This window comes from Engystomops pustulosus, chromosome 1 (assembly GCF_040894005.1).
Source record: "Engystomops pustulosus chromosome 1, aEngPut4.maternal, whole genome shotgun sequence".
Taxonomy (NCBI): Eukaryota; Metazoa; Chordata; class Amphibia; order Anura; family Leptodactylidae; genus Engystomops; species Engystomops pustulosus.
The window spans coordinates 50,056,842-50,082,143 of NC_092411.1; the positions used below are offsets into that span (position 1 = coordinate 50,056,842).

The window sequence follows — 25,302 nt, forward strand, 5'->3', positions numbered from 1 at the left end:
TACTCCATAGGCCGGTGACAGGTCTTCTGCAAATACTGCGCTCGGTCCGAATCAGTTGGACCATCTGACGGCACGCCCCTTAATTTGTGTCGCATGGATGCTAGCGCAGCTGCGCCACAAAAGGATCTCGTGTGCCACAATTCCAGTGCAGACACTTCTTAAATACCTGTGCAAGCCGTTTTAGCAATGAAGAACAGGAACAGTCCGACTAAAGTGCTTCGCAAAGCCCTTAGTTAATGTGCCCCAATGAATCTCCTCCACTATGATGAGCTAACTTATCCGATATTATTTGATACAATGACTGGAATTCTTAGGACCAGTACTGTTAGTGCAGTTTTTTTGTGTTTTTTTATGATTACGAACTGTATTAACTACTTTTTGCTTTGGTTTGGACATGTTTAATATCATAGTTGACCCTTGTTATTTAATACCTGAAGCCTTTTAAATAGTAGTTACTTGTGACATGAGAGCATATTATCTGGTACATTTTCGATGGTTTTCTGTCCATACAATTGTATTTCTATGACCTTTATGACAATGTGGCTTTTCATATAGCCCATATGTTCTTTATCTACCTGTATAAATATGAGCCAAAATATCAGTATCTTGTGATTTCAGAAATGGGGTTTTGCTCAGTGTTTGTACAATGGATATTACGCCAGAATTTAGTAATGCTTATTTAGGGATTAGGATTTTGGTTTTACCAAACTTTGTGACTTTTAATGGCTGCACTAACATACGGTAGTTCCTCTAGATTTGGCTGCTTTATCTGTAGACCACACACACTACATTAAGCATTGATTATGAGACATTATTATTTGCTTTTTGCCTTCAGGTTATCACTTGGAAGAAGATATTGACTGGCCTGGAGTAAACCTAAACCTAGGACAAGTCTCAGGACTAGCTCTGGATGGCAACAACAACTTAGTTATTTTTCACAGAGGTGACCATGTGTGGGATGCAAAGTAAGTAACTTCTAACTCCTAGGCATATAGGTAGTTATACATATTTCAGGCTAGACCTGTCTTTTACAGATTTCATTATAAATAGCATACAAAAAAGATTTACATCCAGTCAAATAAGATATGGCGGACCCCTTTATGGTCAATCGGATCATGTAGACATCACTGTTATCCTCTTTTTTTTTTTGCACATTGGACCATCTGTTTCTTGCTCTATTTCTATAACACAGCAGAACAGTGGAAGGCAAGATGGTGATGTGACCATGACCTGGGTAAAACAGGGATACAGAACATTTCCATTAATAACATTCTCAGTATTGTCTCCATTATTATCATAATCTATAAGCATACACAGTGTCTGCCAAATCTATGCACATCTAATTGTCAATTGTCAGAAAGCAGCGCATGTATGATTCCTCTTCTGCCACATAGCGGAGAAATCACCTGGAGACCTTTTCTGGAGTTCGCGGGAACCCCAGATATACGGTCAAGTATCAAAGACCGAAAAGAGACAGAAAGCGCTGTCCTAGTATAGTAGATCAACTGTAAAGATCAAATAAATTACTGGTAATGTGCTCGCCTTCAGGTGTTGTCTTTAGGATGGCTGCCAACATCCATTTCGTATCGGTAAACTGCTCCAGGGGGATCAGAAACGCTATCTTGATGCAGTTGAATGGCCCAAATCTGTCTGGAAGTGTGGAGTGTGGTCGGCGCTCAAGTCAAATTCTCCAAAAGTATCCTCCTTTGAAGATGTTTATTGAGCAACGTGTTTCGGCTCGGCATCCGAGCCTACGTCAGGTATTCTGAGACGTGTTGCTATTGCCTAATAAACATCTTCAAAGAAGACTCTTTTGGAGAATTTCACTTGAGCCCCGACCACACTCCACGATTCCAGACAGATTTGGGCTGTTCTACTGCATCTCCTGCCACATGCATTCTTGGATGTCCTGATGAACTTTTAATTAGATTTTAGTAACTAAATGTAAAATAAAGGAAATCTACCACTTGACTTAGGCTGAAATTACCTGAGGACACCACGCTCCGGGCTCTGTACTACTGATCCCAGCACATAGTTTGGTTGTGGACAAAAACCCAATAGTTTAGTCACAAAAAGGATTGTATAATATATTCAAATGAGGATCTGGCACTCCACTTACATTAGCAGACCGATTCCTCTTAATCTTACACAGCCAGCAGCTACACATATATATATATTGGGTTGCACAAGTTTAGTGACGGCGCATGCATGAGAAGTCCTGAGAGTTGAGTGACGTCACTGGCTCTCTGCACTAGGAGGAGGACCAAAAAAAATTTGGAGGCATGCATAATTAATTATGGGAGGGGCATGGAATCGGCCCCGTGATGGAAGTAGAGCGCCAGAGCCTCCTTTGTGTATATTATAAAACCCTTTTTGGGACTAAACTATCGGATTTTGTCCCTAACCACACTATTTGCTGGGATGAGTGGTGTACTTAGGTCATTTCAGAGTCCATGGCATGCACTAGTTAAGCCCACATTGCTGTACTCTTACTTTACTAATCATTAAAAACTTCAGGTTTGGGGGGGGGGGCAGGAAATTAGGTAATTTAGAAATATACATCTATTGAAAGTTCTGAGCTGCTTTCTTGAAATGTAAAGTAAATAACCTGATCAGAAATGTCCTTTACCTAATCTGGAGCCATTCCTGTCCATTAAATGTTCACAGATAAAGGTCCCTATTAGGACCTTATGAATACTTCATGAATACAATTTAAAGGTCCTAGAAGATAGATTGTCATGGACAGTTAGAGATCACATGACCCTCCATACACACCCATTTTATGGACAGGAATGGCAGCTGTTAAAGGAAATCTACTACCAGGATGAAAGACTGTATGCAAATGAGCCTGTGGGGCTCCCAGTCCATTAACACCTTTTAAACACCTACGCATTTGCATAGAACCCTTCATCCTAGTGGTAGATGTCCTTTAAGTTAAAAGACATTTCTGAACCAGGAGGCTTTACTTTACTTTTCTAGAAATTTAGAAATTGTTCTGAATTGCTTTCTTGCCCCTCACACATTACACTTATAATCAAATAAGGTGGCCAAGTGAGATGTGCATCTAAGATATGTATTCGTCATACGCAGAGCTCCCTGCCATTGTTTGTCAGAAAATATAGCGTTTAAAGACTGTTCCCAACGTGTCATATGTGGTAGTTTAGAGAAAAGTTTTTTCCCTCCGATCATATTGTAGAATAGGGAGATTCCTTTTTTGAAGGTGGTAGGGCTATGTAATAATTCAAAAAGATATGAGTCTAGTGTAGGTCCAGTGTTTGAGAGGCCCTGCAAGAAATGTCTAGCCCGCAGATAAGAATAAAATTCTCTTTCTGTGATAGAATATTTTTTCATGAGTAGGTTAAAGGGTGCTATTGTGTTGCCAGATCTGATGTCTTCTAAGGAGTGGATGCCCAGATAATGCCAGGAGGAAACATTTATATTAGATATGTTTAGTTTCAGCAGTTCCAATGGAATTTGCTGGTATGGAATTGATTTCCCTACTTTTTGGCTGGAATTTAATTTGCTCCAAGCATTATCCGTGGCACGCACGGTGAGAGCTATCACCAAAACACACCTACGCTGGTATTTTACCCCAACTAGGCTCAGCAAAATCTTCCCTTCTTCCACGCATCTATGCTGGAGGAACTGCAACCAACCTGGTTCTCTTTTACACACTCTGTGGTCCTGTCCAGTCATAAGCGAACTCTGGGAAGAGACGTCCAAAATATATAAGAACGTCACCCATACCAGAGTCTCCCTACTCCCAGCTACTGCATTGTTAATGATAGATATAGATCAACTTCCAGTAGATAATAGAAATATAGCTATTCACCTAGCAATGGCAACCAAACTTATTATTACGAGACATTGGAAAGAGGTGCAGTGCCCAAAAATAGAAGAAGTACTGAGTCTGGTTAACACAACCTGCAGATTTGAAAAAATCATCTCCTTCCAGAATCACACACACCCTAAATTCATAAAAAATTGGGGGAAGTGGATATCAAGTAAATACTATTCTGAATAAAATCAGATTTATAGGCAAACCGGGTCACAGTTCTGGTTAACTGTTTTAGTTAAAATTTGTTGCGGTTAATGGTAATTAAGGTTGAGCAGAGCTACTCGACCAGCTTTAGGTCCGGAGGAAAAACAAAAGTCTGCTCTTCCTTGTTTTGTTTCATCACACAGGAGACTTTACCACTTTAAATGGAAATAATAGCTCCTAAATAAATGGCATAACAATTGGAAGAATAAAGGACAGTAAGAAAGTATGCATATTCCAGCTATTATAACAGAACGCAATTGATATTGGAGATATTTTATTGTCATATGTAAAATCTATATACCTTTGATGTATACGCAACTCTGATGTGATGTATGTTTGTATTTTCATACTTTAAAAAATTTCAATAAAAATCAATATTGAAAAAAAAAAAATAAGGTGGCCAACACTTTAACATTTTTTAAACAGCGAAAACTTTTTTTTACATTTTTTTACCGTTAAATTGTACAACCTTTTCACCCTCTATCGTTATATCACTAGTGCCCGTCTCTCTCTCTGCGTTGTTAATGTCTACAATGTCTGTAATATATATGGTTCCTTAGTGAGTTCTACCCCCTCCCGACAAGCGTCTAAACTCTAGACCTGTTTCATGACTTTGACTTTTGTGCCCTCTGGTGAATAAATGTTGAATTGCAGCCATGATTTTTCATTTTCTTTGTCTGTGGGAAAGGGGAAGCTTGTTACTTCTCATTGTTCATGGTAAGCCACCACATCATTATACAGGTTATATTACTATTTGAGAAAGGTCATCGATTCAAGAATTTCTTTTTTTTCTGGCATGTTTTAATTTTTATATTGGATGTTTTTCTGTTTGCACTAATTTTTGATATTTTTGGTTACAGCTCATTTGACGGGAAATATGTTTATCAACAAAGAGGAATTGGACCCATTGAAGAAAGCACCATACTGGTGGTCAACCCAAACAGCTCTGCCATTCTACATTCAACTGGCAGAAACCTGTACGTACAGTGTGATCTGCCATTGTGTATATTGTGTATGGCTTTATATACTTTTACTGTATCTCACTGCTGGTTGTGAATTGTTTATAATCTATAGTCCAAGAGATCAACTTGTTGGAAAGTACATCCAGAGGGGCAGATTTTCTGCTGTATAATCTGATGATCTAGTGTATAAATGACATTTATCACATGGCCAATAGTAGGTGAAAGACCAAATGGCACAAGACTGGAAAAACCTTAGCCAGAAATGGGGTACTATGCAACCAAGTTTACACTACCCGTCCATAAAACATCATGCAACTGGGCTGAACGGGCCTGATCATACCCACAGCTTGACACCTTTGTTAGTCCTATTTCTTAGAGGGAAGCACTGCCCTCACTCCCCCACATAGAAGAAAAATAAATTGTGCCTCTCCACTTCTAGTCATTTGCTGAAGCTTCATCTCTCCCAGTTACCCATCTGGAAAATGTAACATACAAAATATGGAGGAGCCACTAATACGGCATACTCCCGTATACGCCACAAAGTCACAGAGTCAAAGAGATAAAATTAGTGCTCTACTCCTTATACTGTTTGTCAAATGGCGAGAGCCTCTCACCACCTCTTCATGGACTGGAAATAAAAGATATCCCCGACTCCTTGCATCGCCAATCGGGAACACACCGCGGACACGGTAACGAGACGAGGATTGTGTTTCAACCCACTAAAGGAGGACGATTGGCGATGCAAGGAGTCGGGGATATCTTTTATTTCCAGTCCATGAAGAGGTGGTGAGAGGCTCTCGCCATTTGACAAACAGTATAAGGAGTAGAGCACTAATTTTATATCTTTGACCCATCTGCGAGAGCAGGGACTCTACATCTTCTTATAATCATAGTCATGTCCTTAGGAGGTTGAGTATTTCCACCAGTTTCCCTGTGACACGGCGTTATCTTGTGTAACGTAATATGACAGACTAATAACGTAAGATTTGATGTGATGTGAAAATATACGCTCGTCTGTATCTGGAGGGCGCTGGCGCTCACAGATGGGCACATTCACTAATTATTTAGAGCAAAGTGTTGGCCACAAACATCAGCCGTGGAAACTGCATCTTCCACCTGACGAACATTTCTCCAGGGTATTTTTTTCATTTCTATGGAAATTAAACTTCAAGACAAGAAGTTGAAAATGTCCATACAGTGAGCAGGAAGGCTTATTGTGGGCAGTTATACCTGTATGGTAACTGGTTGATAAGTCCAAGTGGATTTCTAAAATGGTGGCATCATTGTTCCTGGTATAGCTTAGATCAGGGTCTATTAGCCCCCTGTCATATTACCCAGAATTCCCTTTTATCCAAGCCGTAGCTATTCCTGCTGTCATTTTCTTTTGACACAGGGCACTTTCTTAACATCGTATACTGATTGTATCAGTGTGTATCCTCCCGCCATAAACAGGTCTGGGTCTGGTTTTGAAAAAGCTTCTAGTTGCCTAAAGTGGTTGTGACCCTCTGGTGAGCGTCGCTATTACTTGACAGGCTGGTGACAACATGTAAATTCGTCACATGGGCTGTTGTAGCTCAGTCTCCTTTAAATGAATGACGTTAACCTGCAATACCAAGCACAGCCACTATACAGGGTGCTGCAGACTCTTCATGTAAGTCACAGACAACCTGGTATGTGTCTCATTATGCAACAGATAAATGTATATCAGATCCAATAAGTCCAGCTCCAGCCCATGAAAGAAAGTTCTCAAATTTTAATCCCCTAGTAATGTTTACACGATAAAGATAATTTTTAACACTTTACTTTACAATTGTCAGTTTTATTGCTGTTTTAGCTCTTATCACTGGTCAGTGTAAAATTCCAAAGTGTGGACGGGGACGGTCTAAGCAGAAACTTGATGATTTCACTAGTGCTGTTGTGAGATGCTGTGTTCTGACAATGTGCTTTGATTATCATGGTACAGGGTTTATCTACACTTTCATTTAGCTTCTGAACATTCTATTAGTATCTGAGAAAGAGACAGATCAGAGTTTGTGAAATCCATGAGATGGATATAAAACACAATGAAACTCTCAGCACTGCTAGCTCTCCTAATCAGTTAAACATAGAGCAGCTCTGCTATATGACTCCCTCAAATAAAGACCTTATCTTGCCTATAGCACTGTTGCTTGCTGGGCGGAAGTGCCAGTAATTTGTGGGTGGTGGCACTGAGTTTGTCTGGGTGCCGAGTGCTTGGGAGTAAGTTTAGCGTGGAGATGGCATTGTGGGCGGAGCATAAGGGCTAAATTCTGGGGCTCCATCTTGATTGGACTCGAGAGTAAGGGTTCATCACACTCTTCATGAGAAAAATCTGTCCAGCCCAACCATAGTCTGATTTACAGTCGGATCCAGGGGCAACCAAAAGTGTAAACACCAGGGCTGATAGAGACAAGTTGGACTTAGAGAATGTGTAAGAATTTTGTCTTCATGAGAATGCCCCTTTAATATAAAATCTGAAATGCTTTATTCTGAATATCGAAATCCACTTAAATACATCTACAAATTCTACGTGTTTCGGAATAAAATCTTATTCATGACTTTCTTTGGTGTTTAGATAAATGTATATGCAATGCATTTTGAATACATCAAGATGATCATTCTACGCATTGTATAGCTTTACAAACAACCAAAATTTGACATCTTTTTCTTGTAGATTTTATTTGCCCCATGGGTTGACGGTTGATGGAGATGGCAATTTTTGGGTCACTGATGTTGCCCTTCACCAGGTAAAATGCGGTGGAAAAATGTGTTTTGCTGTATACTCCCAGACACGTTATGGTGTTAGATGAAAATTCTGTACACTTAAGGAGCACACATAATATTTTTTTGTAGGCCTAAAATAAAACACAATAGGAAACATGAAAGTGAAGTATGAACATGGGGCTCTATACACAAAATGGTAGAAGCTTTTACAAAGTTGCTTAAAGAAAAGCTACCTTCAATATCCATCATGTTAATCCAGGGGCACTTACTCATACATCCAGGCACCCAGACTGTGGTGATCTTCTTATATTTGTTATCCATGTCCTCCTTCCTTCTAAAATCAACTTCTCTAACTATTCTAATGAGGCAGAAGGGCTCTGGGAGCCCCTCATTGCTGCAGCTTTACAGGCTGTTACACTGGGCAAAGAGCAATTCCCCCTCTTCCACTGTGTGCTAAAACTTTCTATGCTGCAGTGAGATTACAACAGGCAGCGGGGGAAGTGCAGTGGGGGAGACCGTGGTACAGCTTGTGAAACTGCAGCACGGAGGTGCTCTGATAATACCGCCCCAGAGCCCTTCAGGCTCATTATCATAGCCTCATTTTAAAATTTTATTTTAGAAGGAAGGAGGCCATGGATACCAAATAAAGGAAGATTACCACAATCACAGTGCCTGGATCTATGAGTAAGTGTCCCTGGTTTTCATTGTAGATTTCCTTTAATTGTATTTTTAAATCATTGGAGGAATTAGTAATCCATAGACTTGTAGCGTATTTTGGACTGTTGGTACTAAAACTAATAAACCTTCTTTCTTTCTTTGGTTAAAGGTTTTCAAGCTTGGGCCTTATGGCGCTCCTCTTTTGACCCTTGGGGTAGCTTTCCAACCCGGCAGTGACAGGCGACATTTCTGTCAGCCAACTGATGTTGCTGTTGATCCCATAACCGGCAACTTCTATGTAGCTGATGGTTATTGCAATAGTAGAATTGTACAGTATTCACCCCATGGGGTGTTCATCATGCAGTGGGGAGAAGGTGAGACTTTGTGATGGAGACTGTCCTACTGTCTAAATTCTATTTATTGGTGGAACTGAAGCAATGAATATCTTTTCCAGAAACGTCTCTAAGAGTGGCTAAGCCTGGTGAATTCAGTATTCCCCACAGTCTGGCCATGATACCCGACCATGGGCAGCTGTGCGTGGCCGACAGAGAGAACGGGAGGATCCAGTGTTTCCAGGCAGAAACTGGACGTTTTGTCAAAGAAATTAAACACAAAGAATTTGGGTCAAAGGTGTTTGCCATCTCTTATATTTCAGGTACTTTGTCAAAATGTATTTTACATTAGTAATAAACCTTTTTGTTCTTCCTGTGTATTAGATTAACAGTTCATAGCAAGTTCCTTTCCATGTATAAGTGTGGCCCCTGTGTCTGTGGTATTGGAAGTTGTATTTTATGAAGAACTTTTTAGCATACTGTAAATTGGAGTTCATGCAAAGAGGTTATTCATTTTAAGAAAATAAAACTTTAAAGGGAACCTGTCAGCAGATTTTACGGATTTTAAACTACGGTACTTACCCCCTCGGGTACGGTATGAAATGTCCTTTCTAGAATTCCTTGTCTTATGGGAAACTTTGCCCATTTACCTGTAAATTTTGTCCTCCAAAGTCATGTGAACGTGAGCAAAGAAGCATCTATACGTAGTAGGAACTTGTTTTTTGTCATATTAAACTTAAGAATCTCATATTTCAGTTACTCTGGTTCAGTAACTGGATGTGACAAAAAAATGAGATTCTTATCTTTAAAAGTGTAACCGTCATTTAATATAATTTTATTATTATGTTGAGAGGCGAGTTTAGTGAACATTTAGTGAACATTTTTATAGGATACTTTTTAAAGAAATTCTGCTTGGTTGGTAAATGAACGGCAACTCCCTCCTGTACAGATCCATATCTCAACCTGTACAGTGTGTGTCTATGGGGCCGGCTAAAAGCTTCCATCTAATCTCCCAGTTTTTTTTTAAACAGCTCTGAGCAGTTAGCATTAACCCTTTCACTTTGAGCTTGAGGTTTTATAATCCTCATAGAATACTACTGCCATGGAGGGAGCAGATGTCTTAATTAAGTACCGTATATACGTGTGTATAAGCCGAGTTTTTCAGCACAAAATTTGTGCTGAAAAACCCTTACTCGGTTTATACTCAGTCTATAAAAAATAACACTGTACTCACCTTTCCGATGTCCCCCGTAGGTCCTCTTCTGCGTCCAATGCTCCAGTGCAGCCTCGGGTCCTTCAGACCCTCTTTGGGTTCTTCCGCTCCTCTTCGGGAATTTCTGCTCTTCTTCGGATCCCCTCATGATGCCGGCGGCTTACAAACAATGGCTTCGGCAAGCGGCTGATGTCATTTTATGTGCCGGCCGAGCACAAAGACCTGAAGAGGAATGGAACGTCCCGAAGAGGAGCGAAAAAACCTGAGGCGGCATCGGAAGCAGAAGAGGACCGTCAGAAAGGTGAGTACTGTATTAATCTTTCTTTTTGTACTACAGGGGCTGGCAAGCTGTCTACTACAGGGGCTGGCAGGCTGTATACTACAGGGGGCTGGCTATATACTACAGGGGGCTGGCGGGCTATATACTACAGGGTGCTGGCGGGCTATATACTACAGGGGGCTGGCGGGCTATATACTACAGGGGGCTGGATGGCTATATACTACAGGGACTAGCATGCTATATACTACAAGGACTAGCAGGCTATATACTACAGGGGCTGGCTGGCTATATGTTACAGGGGGGCTGTCAGGCTGTATACTACAGGGGGTGGCTGGCTATATACTACAGGGGGTTGGCTGGCTATATACTACATGGGGGCTGGCAGGCTATATGCTACATGGGGGCTGGCAGGCTATATGCTACATGGGGGCTGGCAGGCTGTATACTACAGGGGGCTGGCAGGCTGTATACTACAGGGGGCTGGCAGGCTGCATGCTGCTGGGGGCTGGCTGGATATGTGCTACTGGGTGCTGGCTGGCTATATACTACTGGGTGCTGGCTGGCTATATACTACTGGGGGCTGGCTGGCTATATACTACTGGGGGCTGGCTATATACTACTGGGGGCTGGCTGGCTATATACTACTGGGGGCTGGCTGGCTATATACTACTGGGGGCTGGCTATATACTACAGAGGACAGCCTGGGCTGGCTATATACTACAGGGGGCTAGCTGGATATATACTACAGGGGGCTGGCTGGCTATATACTACAGGGGGCTGGCTGGCTATATACTGGGAGGCTGTGATCAATGCATTTCCCACCCTCGGGTTATACACAGAGTCAACAGGTTTTCCCAATGTTTTTGTGATAAAATTGGGTACCTCGGCTTATACTCGAGTATATATGGTATGTTAGAAAAATGTTCACAACACCTCCCCCACCCAATTTTAAAAATTACGGTATGTGAAATGACAGTTACTTTATAATATGGCACCAGAGAAATGTTACTAGATACTATACAATTAAAGTTAGGGGCGTCTGAACAAGTTCTCTGCAGCCTCTAAGGTTTACTCATCTCAGGTAAAATATGACTCATTTTCACATGACTTTGGAGGAGGTTTTTTTAATAGGTAAATGGATGAGATTTCACATAAGATGGAGAAGTTTTAATAGAATTGGTTTATCATTGTTGCTCCTTTCTAGTCTCTTGCATAGTCGGTGTCCTTGAATAGTACTTGGTTTGGATGGCATACTGACTATTAGCACCTTGAACATTCTAACAATTCCAGTAATTGGATAACCTAATCCTATATTCCTAATGAAAATGGGCACTGCTTACGCCAATATCCACTAAATATACATTTTATTATTTAAAAATGTCAGTGCTTTTTAAAGTTTTTTTAAGACATTTTTTTTTACTTTCAATTCAAATTTGTATTACATTTTTGTTCCAGGTGGCATATTATTTGCAGTCAATGGCAAGTCCTATTTGGATTCTATGCCCGTGCAAGGCTTTGTGATGAACTATTCCTTGGGAGAGATCCTAAGCTCATTTGTCCCAGTCAGAAAGGTAAGTTGCTTATGGATGGCTTGGCATGGGCAGCTGACCTTTTGGGGGGTCCAGAACCCATGTTCTACCCACACACAAAATACACAACGAGATATTGAGCAAGCATGTGCTAGAACACTTGACCCAGTATTGATCTTCAGTCCACATGAGAGTCATGTGCTTTGTGTTACAGACGTTTGATATGCCTCATGACATTGTCTCTTCTGAAGAGGGCACTGTTTTTGTTGGAGATGCTCACGCCGATATTGTATGGAAATTCTCTCCTTCGGAAAGTAAGTTGTGAATCAGTCCACTGTATTTTATTACAGTAATTTGCCACTTATTTATTTTAAACCACCAAGTACATTGTTTAACACATTCAATAAGTTAGTTTGTAGCACAGGAACCTCAGATATTAGGTTTTCTTAATCAAAAATTATAATTCTAGGTAAACAATATTTGTATAGTTAATTTAATATATAATCAGACCATGAGGAAAACCCAATATAAATAAATATGGACATCACATTGATAAACATAACATATTTATATGATTAGCATTTCTTAAAAAAAAAAATGGAGCAAATTCTGCATTTAATTAATGAATCTTAAACGTAATAATTAACAGTTTCACTTTGAAGCCAGCACTGGACTTTGTACTTTCTACCGACCCCAACCCTACAAATAACACCAGATTCAACTTGACAATAGGTCGTTGGGCAATTTCCCTCCACTCCCTCCCTGGACAGTCATCTCTGGACGGTTACTGAACATGCCCTACATGTAAGGCTACATTCACACTGCCGTATGGGGGACGTATACACTCACCGGCCACTTTATTAGGTACACCATGCTAGTAACGGGTTGGACCCCCTTTTGCCTTCAGAACTGCCTCAATTCTTCGCGGCATAGATTCAACAAGGTGCTGGAAGCATTCCTCATAGATTTTGGCCCATATTGACATGATGGCATCACACAGTTGCCGCAGATTTGTCGGCTGCATATCCATGATGCGAATCTCCCGTTCCGCCACATCCCAAAGATGCTCTATTGGATTGAGATCTGGTGACTGTGGAGGCCATTTGAGTACAGTGAACTCATTGTCATGTTCAAGAAACCAGTCTGAGATGATTCCAGCTTTATGACATGGCGCATTATCCTGCTGAAAGTAGCCATCAGATGTTGGGTCAGATGTGGTCATAAAGGAATGGACATGGTCAGCAACAATACTCAGGTAGGCTGTGGCGTTGCAACGATGCTCAATTGGTACCAAGGGGCCCAAAGAGTGCCAAGAAAATATTCCCCACATCATGACACCACCACCAGCCTGAACCGTTGATACAAGGCAGGATGGATCCATGCTTTCATGTTGTTGACGGCAGATTCTGACCCTACCATCCGAATGTCGCAGCAGAAATCGAGACTCATCAGACCAGGCAACGTTTTTCCAATCTTCTACTGTCCAATTTCGATGAGCTTGTGTAAATTGTAGCCTCATTTTCCTGTTCTTAGCTGAAAGGAGTGGCACCCGGGGTGGTCTTCTGCTGCTGTAGCCCATCTGCCTCAAAGTTCGACATACTGTGTGTTCAGAGATGCTCTTCTGCCTACCTTGGTTGTAACGAGTGGCGATTTGAGTCACTGTTGCCTTTCTATCAGCTCGAACCAGTCTGCCCATTCTCCTCTGACCTCTGGCATCAACAAGGCATTTCCGCCCACAGAACTGCCGCTCACTAGATGTTTTTTCTATTTCGGACCATTCTCTGTAAGAGATGGTTGTGCGTGAAAATCCCAGTAGATCAGCAGTTTCTGAAATACTCAGACCAGCCCTTCTGGCACCAACAACCATGCCACGTTCAAAGGCACTCAAATCACCTTTCTTCCCCATACTGATGCTCGGTTTGAACTGCAGGAGATTGTCTTGACCATGTCTACATGCCTCAATGCATGAGTTGCCGCCATGTGATTGGCTGATTAGAAATTAAGTGTTAACGAACAGTTGGACAGGTGGCCGCACGGCGCCAAACGGGAGCGGCACGGTGCAGCACTGTACCACTCCGTACCCCGTAGAAAGATAGGACATGTCCTATCTTTCTCCGGAATACGGCCCCGTGCGCCATATATCCCTAGGGAGAGGGGCGGGAGTGTACCGCAGGCGGCCAGCGGCAGTGTGAATGTAGCCTAGGGGCCAAATCTTCGTTTTGTCCTCTGTTACTTGCATTAGTTATTGTGAGCCAAAACCATGTGTGGCCGAACACACGGGTGCAAGTCCTTCCTTTGTTCCTCAAGTCTACGTAGTTACCTCAAGATAACTGATAAAAATAACTGAAGACACAACTGACATGTGAACTGACCCTAAGTCGATGAAGATATCTAGCCAAAGGTCTGTATGGGCCATGTAACAGCTGTAAACTATATAGCTACAACTCTTAGGGTGCGGTCACACGTACCGCTAGCACTGTGGTTCTGGTTACCGATTGCATGTGTTTCCATAGAAACGCATACGCGATCGGGCCGATGCCCGCCCCCATACCCTTAGCAGAGCTGAGTAGCCGCTCAAGCAAATGACTAACCCTTAATCACATACAGAGCATAGACAATTAAATATTCTAAAAAGTATTTGAGAGGGTGTTTTTACTCGGTAAACTCTAGGTCAGTGGTGGCGAACCTATGGCACGGGTGCCAGAGGTGGCACTCAGAGCCCTCTCTATGGGCACTTGCGCCATCACCCCAGGGCAGAGTGCGGCAGACAGGACTCAAGGCCTCTTGCAGTCCCAGGCAGCCAAGGACCCTAGAAGGAAGCTACAATGATAACCAAAGCTTTTTCTCCTTCTCTTTATTGGTGTCCTCAGGTGCCTATACAATTTAAACCTGTGACAGAGCAGGGAGTAATAAGTTACTGTTTAAATTGTCGCATCGGCACTTTGCGAAAAATATGTGGGTTTTGGATGTAGTTTGGGCACTCGGCGTCTAAAAGGTTTGCCATCACTGCTCTAGGTGATACATCCTATGTTTATTTGCCAGTATAGAAGAGATGACATATTGGTTACCACTTTTATGTAGAACTCTATCTTCTGCATAGTCCTGTATTAGTTGTCTCTGGTAAAGCATCAAGATAAATGGACATGAAAATACATTTTTTTCTGGAGAAAGAAGCCTTTGGGCAGTAATAATCCTTGGCACAACCAGTCCATCATTTCCATCATTTTGTATTTTATGTTTATTTTATCTTTTTTATCGTTTAGTTGACGAGCATCGATCAGTGAAGAAGGACGGCTTTGAGGTTGAAGAAATAACAGGTGTGCTTTACACTGCGACATGGAAATGTGATCACTTTAGTATAGTCTTACATGTCGTTTTTTAATTTTTGCATGCTTTCTGTTGAACAAAACCTTAGCTTCGTTGTTCATGGATCACTGGTTTAAAGAAATATTCTAATTTGATGCTCATGTGTAACAATGGTGGTCACCCAGTAGTACAGAGATCCTGTGGCATTATTCCACATCTGTAATACATATTGCTTAACTGGGTTCTCCACTTTGCACCATGGTACCATAGTACTACTGCGGTGGTAGTAGTACTGTTCCGGCAGTACTACATTTATTTTTTTTAAGGGGGCACTCTGCCGGAGGTTAAATCTTTGGGGGCACTCTGCCGGAGGTTAAATCTTTGGGGGCACTCTGCTGGAGGTTAAATCTATGGGGGCACTCTGCTGGATATTTTATTGATTGTAGGGGCTGCTGAGAACATTTTATTGATGAGGGAAGACTACTGGAGATTTATTGATGAGTAGCGGCTGAATTTCCCACCCTATAGGCTTAGACTTGAGTCAGTACATTTTCCCAGTTTTTGGGGGTAAAATCAAGGAACCTCGGCTTATACTCAGGTCGGCTTATACTCGAGTATATATGGGCTACAATTTTGGGCTCCCAAGTATGGCAAGAAATTCATTTTCACTATTGTAATGTTAAAAGTAACCTTTAAAAGGACATTTTCTTCTAGAAATAAAAATCCCTGCTACTTGTGCTATATCACCTGAGAAACGTCTTCAGTCTTGACTTGAATAGTGTAGTCCTCCCTTTCTCTGTATCAATTACTGAGTTGGTTCATGGTTATTGTACTTGTGCTGTTTATTATATGTGTAATCCCTTTTCTCATTTTACTAATGACCCCTAAAATAATACAAATGCAGGCTGCCTAAAATAAGTTTTTGGGGGATTTTTTTCTCTTTTTTTCTGTGAATGTGTTCTTTTGTACTGATTGTCTGCTAATACTCTTTTGACAGAAACTGAAATTTTGGAGACACATGTCAGAACCCGACCTAAATCGAACACTACAGCCAAAGAACAGCACCATGAACAAGCAAAGCAGACCATGATTCCACAAAACAAAATTGGAGTGCCTTTAATCCTCATTATCACTCTGCTGATAATTCCTGTAGTGGTCCTTGTTGCTATAGCGATATTCATACGATGGAGGAAGGGCAGAATATATGGGGGTATGTACCAAGCAGTGGCAACTTATAGAAGAGATGACTTTCCTTCTTCATAGGTCATAGTGATCTGAAGTAGTGACACCCATTAAACACATCACCATTTCATATCCATGGCAGTAGAAATATGGCTTAAGAGCAGCCAATGTTTTGGTACTTTTTCCAGGTGACGTGGAACACAAATCCGAACCCTCATCTGGAGGAATCCTAGGAAAACTAAGAGGTTTGGATTTTGTTTGTATACTGAAATGCCATGGAAATAAATCCTATTTTTTAGTCTTGTAGTGATGTGTTTAGGTTTAGGCAGTTTAGGTATAGGGGGGGGGGGGTACCTACAGCGGAATAATCCTGTGGGTTAGTTTACCTACAGCGGGTTAGTGTATGTATTTATTCTTTCAGAAAATAATCCAGTTCCTTCCATTGTCAGGTTGCAGTCCCTTCTTTCACTTGTCCTATATAGAGTATAGGCATGGAAAGTATATGGGATATAGGCATGGAAAGTATATGGGATATAGGCATGGAAAGTATATAGGATATAGGCATGGAAAGTTTATAGGATATAGGCATGGAAAGTTTGATGCTCTTTAGCACTGGAGTAAATAAATCTTCCTGAAGCTGTAATTTATGATTGCTTTATCCCAATTCATATATTTGTAATTTGACTGATCAGAAAGCTTTCCTTTACACAATTTAAAGAAATTTGCATACAACATAAAACCAACCCGCAGTGTCATGATATGCTGCTTTTTATGTAGTTATCGATTAAAGGAAATGCACCACCAGGATGAAGGATTGTAAACCAAGCACACGTACATACTGGTGTTTGCCCCTTTGGCAGCATCTGCTCTTCTTTGAGCTTCTTATGCTATGGAGTCCAGAGCCCCTCAGGCTCATTTGCATACTTGTTAAGTCTTTTTTTTTTTTTTGTAAAGGCTTTAACGAAGTTAAAAGGAGAAGGGGGCACACACCAGCATGTAAGTGTGCTTGGTTTACAATACTGGTGTTAGATTTCTTTTAAGTGGTTTCGGGACCTGATTTTCACTGGGTTTAAACTGTACTGGCGTAAAGCCTTGCGCAGATGTGGTGTTCTCCTTGGACAGTGCACAATCCTGAGATTATGGATGTGCGTCCTCCATGATTGTTCTATTTTTACGATAAAGCTTTAACAGAAGTCAGTGGTCCACAACACGGACCAAATTAGAGCGTGTCCCTGTGTCATTTGGCCAAAAACATCTGAACACACTGTTTCAGGTCAATACATGTGTGTACTATGTGTGATCTCTAAGAGCTGCAGATATTGGTTTAAAAGGATGTCCAGTAAGACTTAGAGGGGGTCCTATCCTCATAGATCTTTGAAAGATTGGAAAAAGTACAGGCTGTCCCCTACTTAAGAACACTCGACTTGCATACGACCCCTAGTTACAAACAGACCTCTGGATATTGGTAATTTATTGTACTTTAGTCCTAGGCTACAATGATCAGCTGTAACAGTTATCAAATGTGTCTGTAATGAAGCTTTAGTGTTAATCCTGATTCTTATGACAACCCAACATTTTTAAAATCCAATTGTTGCAGAGACCAAAAAAGTTCTGGCTGGGATTACAATGATAAAATATACAGTTCCGACTTGCATACAAATTCAACTTAAGAACAAACCTACAGACCCTATCTTGTATGTAACCCGGGGACTGCCTGTAGTGGAAAAACAGCCACAATTTAATTAATTTGTGCACATGTGGCTTGTGTTTAACTTCTTATAAGTCCGCTTTTTGCTGTAAATTTTTTCCACATATTGTGAATTCATAAGATTATCGTGTTCCGGATATATTGTGGGTGATAAGGTAAGGTTTTTCTTGTACAGTTTAGGTCTTTTTAGGACTGAGAAAGGAAACCCCCATGATTTATAGTGTGTAAATGTTTCTTAGGACACCAGGTTCTATTGTAATGTCACACTTTTTTACCAATATTTTTTTTTTATTGAAAAGCTATGTACCCTTTTACTATTAGTCACTCCAATATCATTCAGTGGAAGTTGAAGAATGATGTATCAGTTTATGGGAGCAGGAATATACGATACAAAAGTGTATTTAACCTTTAAATCATCCAGTCTATACTAAAGGGGGAGAGGGATGTTGGATCTCTTACCCCAGTAGACTTTGAACCTGATGATCAGGAGAAGGATCACTGGCACATCCATGGATCACGGCACAGTGGTCCATAGACAATGAATAAATCGGCAGCACTAGGGGTTCCAATTATAGGACCTCAACCAATCAGTAAGTTATCCCTTGTCTTGTGGACAGGGGAGAAGTTGTTGTGCCCAGAATAGCCATGTAACTATTTTACATTATACTTTATGTTATATCTTTTTTTTGTAGGAAAAGGAACTGGAGGCCTCAATTTAGGAACTTTCTTTGCTAGTCACAAAGGATACAGCCGAAAAGGTTTTGACAGACTTAGCACGGAAGGCAGCGACCAAGAAAAAGATGACGATGATGGCTCCGATTCAGAAGAAGAGTATTCGGCACCCACTATCCCACCAGTGCCAGTATCTTCTTCCTGAAACTCTTCCATTCAGCCCTTGGCCCTTTAGCACGTTTAAGATTGTGTATTTAATTGTAACTGTACTAGTCTCTGTGGGCTGTACAAGTGTCATGTTATCTTTATTTTCCCTTCTGAGTGCAGTTGTAGTCCTTATGTGAACATTCAGAACCCCTTTTGTTATCACTATAGAAAGCTTCGTAGACCGCGTACTTCTTACGTTTTTGGTTCATTGAGAGTTCTTCATTGTTTTATGGCCTTTCTCCGCTTCTCCAATAGCACTTTAATTGCCAATTTATTATTTTAATGCCTTTTAAGGTCACTACTAATCGCAGTACAAAGATGTGTGCCACATAAAATGCAAAGCTGCTAAATCTCTTCTATTTTTTTAAATTCACAATGATATAGCATCCAAAAATAACTAAAACTGTAAAAGATATAAAAAAAAGAGACTATTTAATTTTCGTTTTGGTTTGGTGTTATTGGGATGTCTTATTTTTTGATGGTTACACTGTTTAGAACACTATTTTCAGAAACTGAATGTACTTTGTGTAATAAAGTGTTCGCAGAGCATTAAATTCAGACTACTTTGGCATTTGTGCATTCCTTTTTCTGTAGTATAGGCCCCCCAATCTCTGACCGATACTGAGGATGCAGCCCATCCTAGAAGGGTCCCAATCACATGCACATACACAAACAAGAATCCGACAAACAGGATATATGAATGCTCTAGTACATCTGTTATTATTCAGCAATTTCAGCAAAATTATGCACAATGGGGTATAATGCCCCAACAATGGAGTTCACCACTGCATTTTAGTATAATGAGGGTCTCTGGAAGGTGGGGCTATACTGGCAACCATGAATATTTTAGTCTCAAAAAAATGGCTTTAAATGAAACCCATCCTGACTTGCTTAGAACCTTAAAGGGGCATTTCCATTTGAGTAAATATTTTTGTTTGTATAATGAGTTATACAATTTTCCAGTATACTTTCTGTGCCAAATCCTCACAGTTTTCTAGATCTCTGCTTGCTGTCATTCTATAGGAAGCCTCATTGTTTACTTCCAGTGGACAGAAAACTGACCATGGTCACACAGGTGCACGGTTCGTTATAGCACACAGTCTGATTACTCTCTGTGATATAACGAGCCGTGCACCTGTGTGACCATGGTCAGATTTCTGTCCACTGACCGTAAACTTAAAAGATTTCAATAGAATGACAGCAAGCAAAGATGTAGAAAACTGTAAGGAATTGATACTGAAAGTATATTCGAAAATTGTGTAACTTTTTATGATACAAACAATAACAATAATTTGCTGAAATGGATTACCTCTTTAAAGTGAATCTACCATCAAAATCAATCATGATAAACCAGGGACACATACTCATAGATCCAGGCACTGTGACTGTAATAATCTTCTTATATTTGTTATCCATGGCCTCCTTTTTATAAAATCAACTTTTAATATTATGCTAATGAGCTAGAAGGACTATACCATTACATGCTGTTACACTGTACAGGAGCACTTCTCCCTCCCACTGTGTGCTAAAACATCCTCTGCTGAAGTGAGATAACATCAGTCAGAGGTAGGGGGAAGTGCTGAGGGAGCAGTGTAGCTGTGAAACTAGAGTACAAAGGGGCTCTGATAACACCATTGCGTTTACAATCACCAGTAAGAGAGAGAGAGTCAGACACTCAGAAAGAGAAATGGCCAGAGATAACCGGAGTCAAACAGTCAGAGAAAGACAGGAAAAGTCAGAAACAGAGATGGTCGGAGACAGAGACTGTCAGAGACAGGCAGTCAGAGGTGGTAAGAGAGAGAGATGTATACATATAAAATATTTTATTTTAACCCATTCTATTTTGTTATAGCTAAAAGCAGTTATTTACTATCCTGAGCAACACCGGGAGCTACAGCTAATCATAATATACAGTCAAAAATATATTAAAAAAACTATAATGAAATACCATAAAAACTAATGACTGTAAAAACAAGACCTCAACCACCCAACCCCCTCCCCCCAAAAAAGCATGTAGGAAAAAAAATATACATATTCAAATCTATATACATATAGATAAACATGTATGTACGCATACAAATAAAATGCTAAAATAATAAAAACAAAATTAATAAATACAAATAAAATATAAAAATAAATAACAATGGCTTATAACTAGAGATGAGCGAACATGCTCGTCCGAGCTTGATGCTCGGTCGAGCATTAGGGTACTCGAAACTGCTCGTTACTCGGACGAATACTTCGCCCGCTCGAGAAAATGGCAGCTCCCGCCGTTTTGCTTTTTGGCGGCCAGAAACAGAGCCAATCACAAGCCAGGAGACTCTGCACTCCACCCAGCATGACGTGGTACCCTTACACGTCGATAGCAGTGGTTGGCTGGCCAGATCAGGTGACCCTGGGATAGACTAGCCGCTGGCCGCGCTGCTCGGATCATTCTGTCTCTGGATGCCGCTAGGGAGAGAGCTGCTGCTGGTCAGGGAAAGCGTTAGGGTGTTCTATTAGCTTACTGTTAGGCAGGAGTGATTCTCAAAGAACCCAACAGCCCTTCTTAGGGCTACAATAACGTTCTACTTTTTTTATTTTAATTTGCATCTTTTACCATTTTGTGAGGAATTAGCAGGGGGACTTGCTACCGTTGTGTTTAGCTCTTAGTGGCACACATATCCATAGCAAAGACCGAAGTGGGAAAATTCAGTAGGGGTTGGATTTCTATTAGGCAATAACTCAGTGTCATCTCATCTGGCATAGTAGTGTGCTTCCTTTGATACTTGGCTAGAAAATAGCCATAGGAGAATACAAACAGCTTCTTGAAGCCTACAGTAGCGTTCTATATATTTGATTTCTGGTTGATCTGCTGGTGGCTGTAGTTTCTGCAGTGCATGTACTTGCCAATTCTGAGCAATTTGTAGTGAGACTTGCGACCGCTGTGTTCTGCGCTTAGTGGCGCACATATCCATAGCAAAGGCCGAAGTGGCAAAATTCAGTAGGGGTTGGATTTCTATTAGGCAATAACTCAGTGTCATCTCATCTGGCATAGTACTGTGCTTCCTTTGATACTTGGCTAGAAAATAGCCATAGGAGAATACAAACAGCTTCTTGAAGCCTACAGTAGCGTTCTATATATTTGATTTCTGGTTGATCTGCTGGTGGCTGTAGTTTCTGCAGTGCATGTACTTGCCAATTCTGAGCAATTTGTAGTGAGACTTGCGACCGCTGTGTTCTGCGCTTAGTGGCGCACATATCCATAGCAAAGGCCGAAGTGGCAAAATTCAGTAGGGGTTGGATTTCTATTAGGCAATAACTCAGTGTCATCTCATCTGGCATAGTAGTGTGCTTCCTTTGATACTTGGCTAGAAAATAGCCATAGGAGAATACAAACAGCTTCTTGAAGCCTACAGTAGCGTTCTATATATTTGATTTCTGGTTGATCTGCTGGTGGCTGTAGTTTCTGCAGTGCATGTACTTGCCAATTCTGAGCAATTTGTAGTGAGACTTGCGACCGCTGTGTTCTGCGCTTAGTGGCGCACATATCCATAGCAAAGGCCGAAGTGGCAAAATTCAGTAGGGGTTGGATTTCTATTAGGCAATAACTCAGTGTCATCTCATCTGGCATAGTAGTGTGCTTCCTTTGATACTTGGCTAGAAAATAGCCATAGGAGAATACAAACAGCTTCTTGAAGCCTACAGTAGCGTTCTATATATTTGATTTCTGGTTGATCTGCTGGTGGCTGTAGTTTCTGCAGTGCATGTACTTGCCAATTCTGAGCAATTTGTAGTGAGACTTGCGACCGCTGTGTTCTGCGCTTAGTGGCGCACATATCCATAGCAAAGGCCGAAGTGGCAAAATTCAGTAGGGGTTGGATTTCTATTAGGCAATAACTCAGTGTCATCTCATCTGGCATAGTAGTGTGCTTCCTTTGATACTTGGCTAGAAAATAGCCATAGGAGAATACAAACAGCTTCTTGAAGCCTACAGTAGCGTTCTATATATTTGATTTCTGGTTGATCTGCTGGTGGCTGTAGTTTCTGCAGTGCATGTACTTGCCAATTCTGAGCAATTTGTAGTGAGACTTGCGACCGCTGTGTTCTGCGCTTAGTGGCGCACATATCCATAGCAAAGGCCGAAGTGGCAAAATTCAGTAGGGGTTGGATTTCTATTAGGCAATAACTCAGTGTCATCTCATCTGGCATAGTAGTGTGCTTCCTTTGATACTTGGCTAGAAAATAGCCATAGGAGAATACAAACAGCTTCTTGAAGCCTACAGTAGCGTTCTATATATTTGATTTCTGGTTGATCTGCTGGTGGCTGTAGTTTCTGCAGTGCATGTACTTGCCAATTCTGAGCAATTTGTAGTGAGACTTGCGACCGCTGTGTTCTGCGCTTAGTGGCGCACATATCCATAGCAAAGGCCGAAGTGGCAAAATTCAGTAGGGGTTGGATTTCTATTAGGCAATAACTCAGTGTCATCTCATCTGGCATAGTAGTGTGCTTCCTTTGATACTTGGCTAGAAAATAGCCATAGGAGAATACAAACAGCTTCTTGAAGCCTACAGTAGCGTTCTATATATTTGATTTCTGGTTGATCTGCTGGTGGCTGTAGTTTCTGCAGTGCATGTACTTGCCAATTCTGAGCAATTTGTAGTGAGACTTGCGACCGCTGTGTTCTGCGCTTAGTGGCGCACATATCCATAGCAAAGGCCGAAGTGGCAAAATTCAGTAGGGGTTGGATTTCTATTAGGCAATAACTCAGTGTCATCTCATCTGGCATAGTAGTGTGCTTCCTTTGATACTTGGCTAGAAAATAGCCATAGGAGAATACAAACAGCTTCTTGAAGCCTACAGTAGCGTTCTATATATTTGATTTCTGGTTGATCTGCTGGTGGCTGTAGTTTCTGCAGTGCATGTACTTGCCAATTCTGAGCAATTTGTAGTGAGACTTGCGACCGCTGTGTTCTGCGCTTAGTGGCGCACATATCCATAGCAAAGGCCGAAGTGGCAAAATTCAGTAGGGGTTGGATTTCTATTAGGCAATAACTCAGTGTCATCTCATCTGGCATAGTAGTGTGCTTCCTTTGATACTTGGCTAGAAAATAGCCATAGGAGAATACAAACAGCTTCTTGAAGCCTACAGTAGCGTTCTATATATTTGATTTCTGGTTGATCTGCTGGTGGCTGTAGTTTCTGCAGTGCATGTACTTGCCAATTCTGAGCAATTTGTAGTGAGACTTGCGACCGCTGTGTTCTGCGCTTAGTGGCGCACATATCCATAGCAAAGGCCGAAGTGGCAAAATTCAGTAGGGGTTGGATTTCTATTAGGCAATAACTCAGTGTCATCTCATCTGGCATAGTAGTGTGCTTCCTTTGATACTTGGCTAGAAAATAGCCATAGGAGAATACAAACAGCTTCTTGAAGCCTACAGTAGCGTTCTATATATTTGATTTCTGGTTGATCTGCTGGTGGCTGTAGTTTCTGCAGTGCATGTACTTGCCAATTCTGAGCAATTTGTAGTGAGACTTGCGACCGCTGTGTTCTGCGCTTAGTGGCGCACATATCCATAGCAAAGGCCGAAGTGGCAAAATTCAGTAGGGGTTGGATTTCTATTAGGCAATAACTCAGTGTCATCTCATCTGGCATAGTAGTGTGCTTCCTTTGATACTTGGCTAGAAAATAGCCATAGGAGAATACAAACAGCTTCTTGAAGCCTACAGTAGCGTTCTATATATTTGATTTCTGGTTGATCTGCTGGTGGCTGTAGTTTCTGCAGTGCATGTACTTGCCAATTCTGAGCAATTTGTAGTGAGACTTGCGACCGCTGTGTTCTGCGCTTAGTGGCGCACATATCCATAGCAAAGGCCGAAGTGGCAAAATTCAGTAGGGGTTGGATTTCTATTAGGCAATAACTCAGTGTCATCTCATCTGGCATAGTAGTGTGCTTCCTTTGATACTTGGCTAGAAAATAGCCATAGGAGAATACAAACAGCTTCTTGAAGCCTACAGTAGCGTTCTATATATTTGATTTCTGGTTGATCTGCTGGTGGCTGTAGTTTCTGCAGTGCATGTACTTGCCAATTCTGAGCAATTTGTAGTGAGACTTGCGACCGCTGTGTTCTGCGCTTAGTGGCGCACATATCCATAGCAAAGGCCGAAGTGGCAAAATTCAGTAGGGGTTGGATTTCTATTAGGCAATAACTCAGTGTCATCTCATCTGGCATAGTAGTGTGCTTCCTTTGATACTTGGCTAGAAAATAGCCATAGCAATAGGATAGCATTGTTTGGTTTTAAAAACTCAAAAAAAAACAAAAAACACAAAAAAAAACAAAAAAAAGTAAAAAAAAAAATAAAGTTATAACTCTCATTTTAAAAATGTTTAACCCGAGGGCTAGGGGTAGAGGACGAGGGCGGGGACGTGGGCGTCCAACTACTGCAGGGGTCAGAGGCCGTGGTCCTGGGCGGGGTGAGACACCACCT

The 25,302-nt window shown here is 41.2% G+C and overlaps 1 protein-coding gene across 6 annotated transcripts in view; it reads left to right on the top strand.

Annotated features, from left to right (window-relative positions):
• PAM (peptidylglycine alpha-amidating monooxygenase) overlaps window positions 1-19,390 on the top strand; it is a 117,549-nt gene extending 98,159 nt beyond the window's left edge. For 4 of the 6 annotated variants that reach the window (XM_072140103.1, XM_072140135.1, XM_072140117.1 and 1 more), the window contains 11 exons: window positions 836-965; window positions 4,903-5,019; window positions 7,697-7,769; window positions 8,573-8,777; window positions 8,858-9,058; window positions 11,684-11,799; window positions 11,972-12,071; window positions 15,021-15,074; window positions 16,061-16,273; window positions 16,434-16,490; window positions 18,646-19,390. In XM_072140103.1, the coding sequence (XP_071996204.1) occupies window positions 836-965; window positions 4,903-5,019; window positions 7,697-7,769; window positions 8,573-8,777; window positions 8,858-9,058; window positions 11,684-11,799; window positions 11,972-12,071; window positions 15,021-15,074; window positions 16,061-16,273; window positions 16,434-16,490; window positions 18,646-18,830 (1,451 nt within the window). In that variant the 3' untranslated portion in view covers window positions 18,831-19,390. The remainder of the gene's footprint in view (window positions 1-835; window positions 966-4,902; window positions 5,020-7,696; window positions 7,770-8,572; window positions 8,778-8,857; window positions 9,059-11,683; window positions 11,800-11,971; window positions 12,072-15,020; window positions 15,075-16,060; window positions 16,274-16,433; window positions 16,491-18,645) is intronic. The other 2 variants (XM_072140127.1, XM_072140145.1) reach the window with 1 other exon arrangement.
• Window positions 19,391-25,302: the final 5,912 nt, after the last annotated feature.